The following is a 12,001-nucleotide window of genomic DNA, read 5'->3' as shown; positions in this document are numbered from 1 at the left end:
TGTCCAATTCAATTTTAATTATTTTTTCAATTCAATTTTATTTGTATAGCGCCAAATCATAACAGAAGTTATCTCAGGACACTTTTCAAAATAGAGAGGTAACAACAGAAAGACAGAGACAAAGGTGCACAGCAACAACAGTAGCAACAACTATACTAATAGTAGTGACCGATGGTGATCTACTAACCGTCATCACTAAAGCTTGTTAATTAGCACATTATTATTATTATTTTTTTTTGTTAAGTTATTTTTTGGGCCTTTTCATGCCTTTATTTGATAGAGACAACTGAAGATTGACAGGAAAGGGGGGTTGAGAGAGAGGGGATGACACGCAGCAAAGGGCACAGGTCAGATTCGAACCTGGGCCGCTGCAGCAACACCGTGTGTGGGTTGCCAGCTCTACCGACTGAGCTAACCGGGCACTGTTAATTAGCACATTTAATCCGCACAAAAATCTGAGTGAAAAAATGACAGTTTTTGTGTGCTGTGGTTTTGATAATTGGGCATATGTTAAGTAGTGAGATGACAGAGTCCCACTAGCTGTCTTTATGCTAATCTAAGCTAACTAGCTTGTGGCTTTAGCCTCATATTTACTATACATATATCAAGGTGGTATTGATCTTCTCGTTTAACTCTTGGCAAGAAAGCAAATAACAGTATTTCCCAAAATGTTAAATTATCCCTTTACCAAAAGGACTAAATTAATCTTAATTTACTGCAAGAGAAAATGTTATTGGTTATTTTGATGAACTAATCCTTTAAAGATGAAGATTATATACAGCATATCATTCTCATATCATTTCCTTCTTTCAGGAGGTCTCCTGCAGCAACAACTCAGCCTCCAATCACCAGAGTTTGTCTCCCAGGTAAGAGGCTCAGAGGATTGTCTTGCTATGTCTGTCTGGCGTCTGTAAAGCTGTGAACTACACGTCTTTCTGTCTTTTTGACTTATCAGGTTTATATCTGGCCCCAACTCTCTCCTGCCACTATTTTTCTCTGTTCTCATTATTCTCTCCTCCTCCTTCCCTCCCTGCCTCTCCCCTCTGTCTCGTCCTTTGCTCATGAACTCGTGTACGTGACGACTTTCACTTTTTTCGCCATCTGTCTCCAGCTCCAACATTGCAGTCGAGACTGTTTTGTCATCAAGCTCATTAACTTGTTCAAAGACAATTGAACTGGTATTTCAGACAAACACCCGTGTGCATGCAGGCTCACACTCACACACAGAATGGCCTATTAAAGCAGCTCACTCAAAGATAACAGCAAACCTCCCATTTTGTCTGTTATCATGATTGATTTTAAGAAGCTGGGTGCGTGTGTGTTTGTCTGTACAGAATGTGCGTGTATATGCACATCCACACCAGTAAGAGGCAGTGTGTGAATATATGTGTTAGCACAGATGACTTTATGAGCACTGTACATGTGAGTGTGTGTGGTTGCAAGTGCGGATTGCTTGTGAATACTTTTTTGTGTGATTCTGGGATCTGTGTCACTGGCTCACAACACACACACACACCTAAATACACATAGACACATACAATAAACACAGTTTTTGCACACTTTGTATGCATGCGTGTTTACAAATGATTTTTTACATATCCTGTGTGTGTGGACATTTCTGCAATGCAAGGACAGGTTAAAAGACTGTTCGAAGGTTTAAGACTTGATGTTGGTTAAGGTTAGAATTAGGTTTGGATTTGGGTAGAATTAAGGCATTTAGTTGTGATGGTTATGGGCTAGGGAATGCATTATGACACTAAGGTCTTCAAAGGTGTGTGTGTGTGTGTCTCTGCGGGTTGTTAGTCTAACGTCACACTGAAGTAGAGTGTGAATAAAGTGCCTTTCTGTCACACATTTAGCCACAACAAAACAAAAAGTGAAAAAAAAGTCTTGGCGACAATAATGCAAATGCGTCAAATGACAACGTGGAGTGAAAACAATGTGACAATGTGAGAGCCATCGTTCAAAATGAACACTCTGAATACGCAGCTCCCTTTGGCTTTACAGAGCTTTATAGCAGGTTTCAGCTCATTGTTTTGGTTCATTACAGACACAGTTGGTAACTAGCTGGTGGATTAAGCAGTTAAAGAGATAGATATTTTCCTCAAGACATGGTGGAGACCAAAATCAGAGCTAAAAGAGAGTATTGGACTTGTGTACCAGGTGTCTAGGAACACGACTCCAAATGAATGATGATGTTCAACAAGAGTTTTGAATTCACAACTTTTGTTTCTGCTGCTACTCACTTTTAAAGTTAATTTGGAATTATCTCTTTATGTATTGCATTAGGCTAATTTGGATTTTCTAGTGCAAAAGTGGACTAGTCTTTCTCTCAGATGTTTGCACATTTTGGGGAAACCATACTGTTAATTTTGGTGATACTCCACCCAGAGTATTGAACTTTTGGAAGATCCAAAGGTAGCTGTTAAAAGCTTGCATTTTCCTCCTTCATCTCCTGCGGTTAGCTTGAGGTATGTCAGGTTTATTGTAATTCAATGGTAACACTTTTTCACAAATATGTGTGATTTTTACACTTCTCTGTTATTATATATGTAATCTTAAAGGCACGGATGAAAAATATCAATATTTCTCTTTAAAAACAATAGTGTCAGACCTTCCCACACTTGAAGGCAGAACACTGAAAACAGCAACTTGTGTTGTTGTGTAAAGAGAGACCAAGATGAGCAACAATGAAACTGAGAACAGTAAGCGTAGTTAACCATCACGTAACCAACATATTTTACACGAAACCAACTCGGGTCAGAGAAGACATCAAAGTAGAACTAGTGAAATTGAAGCCTAGGCCAGTTCCACAAAGATACAAACGTCTTCTTCATTTAACCCCCCCACCCCTTTAACCCCCAAAGAAACAAACAAAAAAACAAGTGTATATTTTTGTGTGTGTGTGTGTGTGTGTGTGTGTGTGTGTAAGCATCAATTAAATCACTGACATTTGTGTAATACAGTATTCAGTAAGTGATGGTATTTAAAGTTTGCAATTTTGCAACTGTGAATTAGTATAAGGTGTATGAGTGTTTATCATGGCATGTATGCATCATTGTGAGTAATGTCAGTGTCTGTGTGTGTGTGTGTGTGTGTGTGTGTGTGCTGTGGGGAGGTGTTCCTGTGGCTCTGATTGACGTCAGCATGCCTGTATGTGGCTTCTGTTGACTTCCTGTCAAAGCAGATGGAGCGAGTTTTCACTTCCTTTTTCAGAACCGCAGCTCATCAGGTGCTGTGTGTGTGTGTCTTTGTGTGTGTGTGTATGTGTGTGTGTTAGACAGTTTGGGAAAATGTGTGAGTGTATGTATTTGGTAAACCTGCTCTGTAACATACATTATGACCTTTCTTTGTAAGGGCAAAAAGTTCATTAAATTATGTGTTACAATCAAACTTAATTCTTCTTTTTTTTTGCACCATGTGATTGACTTCAGGGACTCTGCCAATAAACAGTCTTCTACTCTTCCTCTAGAAACAAAACTTTCTTTAATCTTTCCATAATCAGCCGTTTTGTGATGATAGCAGGACACAATCTACCTAAAGATTGACATGAAATCAACGTATTTTAAGTTTGAAAGCTCATTAAAGGTTGAGGCTGCCGTTTAATATTTTTATTATTATCATCAAATCCCATGAAAAGACCAAACAAGACCAAGACATTTATCCTGCTAAGTATTTGTCTGCCACAACCTTTTTCAGTTCAGTTAAGTTCAAAGCAAAGGGGCTTTATTGGCAAAGGAAACAGATGTTTTACATTGCTAAAGCAAGTATAAAATGTATGTATATACAGATTAGTAAATATAACTAAAATAAAATAGATTAAAAAACTAATACAAATACAAATAAATGAAGTTTTTTTTTAATGTAAGCGTGTGTTGTGTTGTGTGTGTGTCGTGTGTGTGTTTGTGTGTTGTGTGCGTGTGTGTGTGTTTCTCACTGTTAAGAAATTAATTTGCAACTACTTAGTTAATTGATATGTCTTTAAAGTCATTTATTTATTGGTTCCAGCTCTTTTTATTATTTGTATTGATATTAAACCAAAGTATATTTTGGTTTTTGAGTGTTGGATGGACAAAACAAGCAATTAAAAGACTTCTTTTTGGGCTTTAGGAAATTGTTTACTGGTATTCTTTACTATTTTATGACATTATATAGCCCAAAGAAATGATTAATCTATAAAATAATCTATAACAAAAATTAGTTGTAGCCCCGGTTTAAATGTATTTGCTATACTTAACTTATGTATGTAATATTTTGGGTCCCATCAGAGTATTTATAACCTGCCGCAGTTACACAGATAGAAGAATAAATCATTGTTTCATGGTATTGTTTCATAATTTGCAAATTTATTTATTCTAATCCAAAAGTCTACATAAACGTATTCATGCTAAACTTGAAAAATGATGCAGGATGTTGCTGGTAAATGCTTTATATGAAATGCTTGTAGTTTGGGTGCACAAAGTCTACACCTGCCTACCGCATAATCTGAACTGTTTTCCCATAACCTCAGCCCACATCCTCACTGCAGACCACCTCCTGTTCACATAAAGACACAAATCCACAGGCATACCTGCCTCTGTACCTCCCTCTGTCTCTCTCTTATTCATTTTCATCCCCTTCAAGTCTTTATTTTTCCCTTTCATTCATCTGTTTGTCTCTTTCTCTCTCTTTATCGTCACCAGAGGAGGAGGGGGAGGGCAGGAAGTGTGAGGCAGGAAGAGAAGATCAGATTGTTCCTGTTTTGCTGTCTCTAAACTCTTGTAACTTGACGGAAGCCAGGAGGAACTGTGTGTAGATGAGATGTCTGTGTGTGTGTGTGTGTGTGTGTGTGTGTGTGTGTGTGTGTGTGTGTTAGTGCGTATGAATGTCTGTCAGCCCACACGAGAAAAATAGGATGCAGAGAGACAAAGGCCTATTGTGTCCACACACTGCACAAACATGCACATGCTGACACAATGATATGATACGTAAATACCTACAGTACTGCATAATCACTCTGCATTACACACTGGCGGACCTGTTTCATGCTCCTTAAGGATACACAATTAATTCTTCTAATGCTGCAGACAGATAAACAATATAAAGTCAAAACTGCATATCTTGCATATTTTGAATGCCATTCATGGAACTGTCATGAGACACAGGTGCACCTCCTCTGAGTGAGTGTGCGGATAACAATAACTCCAAAGGCACAAAAAGAAATGGTCTATAGTCTGACCTCAATTTACCATTTTATATAATGCTTTAGCAGTGCTGCTGTCTCTCATTAATCACGCTAAAAGCTACATAGATGAGGATATTTCAGTTCTCAGAGGTCAAAGTTGGCCTCATTTGGGCGTCATGGTAGCCTCCTGGTTAAGATACATACCATATATGCACAACATACTCAGTAAAATTTGCAGTAACTTATTTAAAGTTACTTAAAACACAGGACCAATTTGAGTTGCCTTGCTCAAGGACAGCATAGTTACGATGGTGCATTCGGGGCTTTTCCTGGATTTTACAGTGTAAGAAGATATTAGAGGACTGAGCTTATTTGGTTCATGCAAAAATGTTCTTATATAATTTAATAACTAAGGGACATAAAAACTATTTCATGAACTCATTTTACACATGATTTCACTTTTTTTAAAATTATTTTTGAATTGTTTAAACATGTGTACTGATGCACTGTGTTCATGTGCTTTTTTATCTTGTGTTTTTGTGTTTCCCAGCTGCACAACCTATTGCCCTTTGGGGACAAATGACGTGATTGATTGAGGTTGAGAGATGAGTTTGGCAGAGGTGGCATAGTATAGCAAGCTCCAATGTATGCCAATGTGTGAGGCTCAGTTTTAGTTTTCGAACCAGGGTTTAAATAGGAAAAGTATGTATCGCATGAAAACCGAAATCACAAACAGGCTTTTTGAAACAACAGGGTTTTAGCAAGACCAGATTCCCCCAAACAACCAGAGGACATGGCCGTCTGGAAGACGAGTATCATGTTTAGTTCACAAAGTAAATAATGGGAATAAGCCAGAAGTTATATGTAAATTAGGTGCTTTCTCTACCTTTGTTCAAGCTATTTATGTTGCACTTTTTTTTAATTACTGCAGGCTGCCATTATTTTGTCAGTTAAGTAGCTGTTGTTTGTACTCCATACTTTGCTGTGTGTGTGTGTGTGTGTGTCAAGGGTATGTTATGCAACCAGGACCAACTCTATCAGTGTATCTGGTCCCACCCGTAACCTTATTCTATTCAGTGGTGAGTGCTACGTGCTTTTAATTATGTTTGCCATCATCTCTTGTTCTAATGTTTTACTGTCACAGTATTAAAACACAAGGGACAGGGACAGGCTGTAACGTTGTCCAGGCTATACTGTATGTTTAAACTTATTCTTACGTGTGAGTATAATGCTTGAATTTTCACCAGTGCCTTTCTCATCACACTGTACGTTATGGGATACTGAATAGGAAAAATACTGTAGAACACTTTGTCTTTTTCTCACCGGACAAAGGTGGAGACGGCACAGATAATCTAGATCAGATAAAGCTGTTTAAGATTCAAACGTAATTTGTGTCATAGGTCAGTCAGGTAATAGGATGGAAATATTAAGCAGTAAGAAATTAGATAAAATTTATACATTTGAAGTATATGCCATGATATCATCTTTAACTTATACTGACTCCAAATCACAGTTTATAAACACACATATCTGGCAGCATGTTTCAGACTTAATTACCATTTGGTGCTCAGATTTCTGTGTCTTTCTACACTCCAGTAATTGAGTGCCATAATGAAAACTGTAAAGGGGGCTCATTGTTTTTTTAGAGCCGTTATCACGTCACAATCACAAACAGGTTAGTGAGGTCTGCTCGCACATGGGCAGACAATTTCCACATAATAGAGATCCACTGATCCAGAGCAGCTGTTTTGTGTTATGGTGTCATAACAGAGCCAGGAAATATTCCGTCCCATTTCTACAGCATTTAGCTGTGAGAACCTCACAAAGGTATGACCTGACTTCCTGGTCAAGTCGGCCTCTGTGATAAAATGCTGTCATACAGGATATATGTGAGGCAAAGGGCTCTTGAACTCTCCCAACCTTATTCCCATAGGCATTGTGTGTTGCGCGTATGTATTTGGCTGCTCGATAGTGTGGAAAGGTGTCAACGAGTTGGCTTTTTAAATCCCATTGTGCTTTTCCATTGTGTAGCTGTTTTCGTATGGGGCGCACAGGCCCCCCCATAACATTTTCTCAAAAAGAAGCTCAATTATTTCAAAGCTGGGACCTGGTGTTTTGTCAACACTAAACAATATGTATGAGTTAACGGTAATAGGTGAAAGGTACTTGGACAATGTGGACCTGTTATGCAATAGGGTAAAAAAACAATGCACATACATGCTGTTTATGGTATGGTACACATACATTCTTACTTAGTCAACTGGGTCAACTGTTATAAAAACACAACAGTGGACATCAGTTTTTTTTTGTTCTGGGCTGCAGTTAAGAACAAGAAAATAATCTTTCCTGTATAATTTCATCAAGTCACGGAAACCTCTCCAGAATATAAGATTTGTTTCATCTAAGCTTCTCTCCGTGCCAACAGGGTTTTAGAGAGCAGAGCAAAGGGCAATGAATGAAGAGTACCTCATCAATCTCTTTATAAATGTTATTTAATACAGGCCTTAGACAAGCCTGCACTCCCTGCAGCATACAGTGGCCCAGTGCATGTAGGAATGCACTGACGAGGTCACAGCGAGGAGGACAAGAGAGACAGAACAGGAGGAGGGATGAAAGGAGGAGATGAGGAGTGATGAGGTTAGAGGGCATGAGAGTTGAGGGTTTTCTGGAGAAGGGAGGAAGAATAAAGTTATAGAGAATATTTGATGCAGGGGAAACAGGAAAGAGGGCTGGAGATAAAGAGCTGGACGATCTAAAACAAAAAAACAGAGAAACAAAACAAATTCTCTCTCTGGTTGAGAACTTCTCAAAGTACCCATACATCTATCATTAATGTTTACAATGTGGCTGATTCAGGTGTTAGTTTATTATTATATATTCTTTAGCTTATCTTCATGTAAATATCCAGCTTACCAGACTGGGACAAGGGATATATATTAAACAGGATTGCAACAGCCATACTAGTAATAAGCAACTAATAAAGCAAAAACTAGCTTCCCCAAGGTCCAACCACCCTCTTGACCCATCTGAATGGCCTACCAAATTAAACAATAGATAACATTTATACTCACTAAAATACTTAATTTGCTATTTTTATTCATAAACCTCCCCTGTATTTGTAATGTTCTTATTGCAGGAAAAGTAACATAGAAAAACCCAAACATTTTATAGTGTATATTTGTCTTACTTAAGGCACATATTTGCCAAAAGTCAGGCTGACATAAAATTGGAGGAATTGTGAGAGAGTGGTGTGGTGGATATTGAAATAGAATAGAATAGATAGATCAATCAATAGAATTGATTTATATGCTTTGTTGATATGTGTAGGCTAATTGGCCATAGAGATATTGCAAATGGTTTATTGTGAAAAAACCTGAACCTATCTATTACGTTCTACACAAATTTAAAATTGATAAGAAAGTGCAGCTCAGCTCACTAACAATAAAACCTGGCAAATATAGTTTTTTTTACAGAATGTAAATTCATTGACTAGCTTCTGCTACAACATGTACAAAATAATTCAAACTGAAATAAGAGATGGGCCGTTCAGATAGTGGATATAAACAGCTGCTGTGGCCTACATATTGAGCCAGAAGTACAAACCCTGAGGGACTCATGACACACCATACTGTATGTCTGACATGATAGTGGTTGTGCTCTGTTTCTTCAAAGCTAAAGTACTAAAACTACAACATAAAACAAGTGCAGACATAAACCAACCACGGTTTTTAGACAACTACACTCACTAATGAGCTCTATAAACAGTCTTCCTTCAGGCACTACGTGCTGTCACAGTATATTTTGTTGTTAGTAAAAACATACATGACACCTCGTGTGGTGATCATGTGAGGATCATGACTCTACCCTACAGCAAATTTGCACATCGCCTCAGAGATTGCATTATACTTAAAACACACACACTCACAGACATTTATTTACCAGGATCTCATAATAGGTTAACATGTGACATGCCCAGATAAAGCCAGAGGCTTCAGCAGCAATAACTCCTCCACAGCGGTGCACCTGTCTGGGGCTTCTCACTGACGCAGCCCGCCAACCCCAAATAGAGACGAATATCTGCCATCTCTATTTGGTGAGAGATTTGGTGATAAGGGTTAATGTTTTTTTGGTTTGTCAAGATTCGATTGACTGATTATTGTTGAAGAGCAATGCATGTTAAAAACCCAACCATGGCCTCTCTTGAGTGCCATAGAGATTCTTTAACCTAGTAGTCACTTGATTATTTCCAAGAACAAATATCTGACATGGTGTGTGTGTTCTTTTTTGTTAAATATGGCAAATAGATTATCTTTTTTTTTTTTTTTTTACCATTTAATGGACAATAACTGGTATTGCATTGCTGGAATGACAGTCAAAAGTACCAAAATGGGAAATGTCGCTGTGGACGTTGGATAAAATTTTCCAACCATGGAGCTGCAATCTGGAAGTTGTTTACCAAATAAATTTGTTAAGAAAGGATTTGATATGAATTTACTAACGACAACATTTGCACTCTGCAATCACTCCCTGAATTCCGTTTGAGGCAACAAACCATCTTTGGTTGGTGAGGTAATGCTGGACCATTGCCAGCCTCGTGGTCTTGATATGGCATAAGTTCAATAAGGGATATTATGGCAGGGCTAGCATGTCTAAATGTCACAGATACAGTATCTGCCAACCTATCATTCTGTCTCTCGCCTCACACTCTGCTGTGCACGTCCACAAAATGCCAACATGAGCTGTTGCTATGGCAGCAACTCCCTCCTTTTCCTCCAACCCTGTCTCTATTCTGGTCAAAGCAACCCCCCTTTCTCTGTTTCTCTTTCTTCCCTCTCTTCTTTGCTTTCTCCAGGTGTCCAAGTATTGAGAAACATATTCTTGGTCTTGTTTCTCTCTATGTTGGTAACTAATAGGTCTCAGTATTTCTGTCCCTGGGTGTCTTGTGTTACCTGCCCTCTTAACTACTTCCCGCACCTGGCTACTTTAACGGCCTCAGTGGGGCTCCCAGCGCATTCTGGCTACTGTGCAGACCTCCAAATATTACATTATACAAGAGTACTGAAGTCTCATCCTGCGTCATGTCATGGGGGTTCGAGGCCAAAATTGTATTGAATTCATATTAATTATTCTTATTAAATTCTAATTAAATAATGATAAAATTAGTGAAGAATTTAAACACTTCTAAACCCCACTCAGACTGCTTCAGGTGTTAAGGCAGTGTCCTGTCACTGGGCAGGGTAAGGAGGTGAAACCTTAGAGAAAGAACTTAAGTGATGGCGAGAAGGTTTGGGTTTCTCTGACGGGAACTGTTTCAACAGCTGACAGGAAAGGCTGTAATATCTGTAGAATAATTTCCCCCTCTGATGTACTGCAACTGCTCTTTACAGGGTAAACAAGTCGAGTGTAGATGTGTGTACCAAGCAGTGTGTTTGGTTTTTCCACGCTTGACAGACCATGTGAAAGGTCCTCATGGTAGAGGCCTATGCAGGCAGCATATGTATTTCATTATGTCAGATAGAGAGAGATAAAGAGAAACCGAAGAGTGCTTCTCTTGTTGACTTCCTGGTGAAGAAATATCAAACAAAAAAAGCTCCTATCATAACCTAGAATCAGCAGTGTGTGTGTGTGTGTGTCCTATTGCGCAACCTGTGGGCCCTCCACATGATGTTGTGAGCTATACTACATAGATGACAGGTATATTTGTTTATTGGAAACTAAGATGACCAAATATCGGTACTTATAAATGCACCTGAAACATTAGATTCGCATCTCTAGCAGCATCCAGGTAGCGGCTGCTCACTGACAATAGCTGAATGAATGATAGCAACAGCTTGTGTGAAGTTCGGCCCGGCTTATGCAAAACAAGGGTCATATTCAGTTTGAGCAGCATTACAGCTGCTGCTGTTCATTCACTAATGATAGAGCATCCTTTTCCAATTATTTCACACCGGGTTGGAATCAAATTATTTTGGGTATGCCCATTACTGCTCCAGCTGACCCAATTCAATCTTGTGTAGATGATTGTTATTTTTTTTTTTTTTACCAATTTAAGGAACTGTACATAAATGATTGGTATGGGGCTGAGGGCTGAATCACATATTTCATTTTATCATAAAGGGGAGCCCTCCTCAGTGTTAATATTTTCTTTGAACCCTACCCTTTAGAAACTATATGTCAAAATAATGTGACAGTATTGAGCTGGTACAAGTATCATAAATACATAAATGAGGCAAAATATAAAGAATTAAAGATAGTGTTTGGTAGGTTGAACCTCTAAAGTGAAATGGAATATTAGTTTTTACAATAGCACCCGTCAGCAGTCCCTCCCCATACAGTCCCTATGAAATAAAGATGTGAACAGATAAGCATATTTTTCTTTTAACGTTTTCAGTGTAAAGTTACTGTTAACAAAGACAATCTGTTCTATAGATATACAATCAGTAGCCAGTTTATTAGGTACATCAAGCTAAAACTAGTCTGATACAACAACTCTGCAATAAATCCTCCCTTCATGAAAGTTATTATGTAGTTTTTTTGTGCATTAACACCTGAACTTTGGCAATTCCCTTTTCTGAACTGTTTTAAAGAGTTGTGGAATCAACTGTTACACAATCCAACAAGTGAATGTGATTTATATGAGTATGGCAGGACAACGGCAAGTTTATGTGAAATGCTCTACATCCTAAACCTCCATTACTAGTGCTGACACCCCAGGGCGTCCCTGTTTTGAGCAGGCAGGATGAGGACTTCTTCTACCAGAGGAAATATTTGTGTCCTGAAATGCGTCAAACTTTGCTTGGCAGGTGCATTCTTGATGTGTGTGTGTTTGTGTGTTTG

General features: G+C 38.5%; 1 protein-coding gene across 2 annotated transcripts in view; it reads left to right on the top strand.

Moving 5' to 3' along the window:
• Window positions 1-12,001, top strand: part of pde4ba (phosphodiesterase 4B, cAMP-specific a) — a 124,848-nt gene that overhangs the window by 69,536 nt on the left and 43,311 nt on the right. For both annotated transcript variants that reach the window (XM_035652814.1, XM_035652815.1), the window contains exon 5: window positions 814-866. In XM_035652814.1, coding sequence (XP_035508707.1) covers window positions 814-866 — 53 coding nt within the window. The remainder of the gene's footprint in view (window positions 1-813; window positions 867-12,001) is intronic.

This window comes from Morone saxatilis, unplaced genomic scaffold (assembly GCF_004916995.1).
Source record: "Morone saxatilis isolate NCDOM2014 unplaced genomic scaffold, NCSU_SB_2.0 Contig12, whole genome shotgun sequence".
Lineage (NCBI taxonomy): Eukaryota > Metazoa > Chordata > Actinopteri > Moronidae > Morone > Morone saxatilis.
This window is presented reverse-complemented; position numbering and strand designations above follow the sequence as displayed.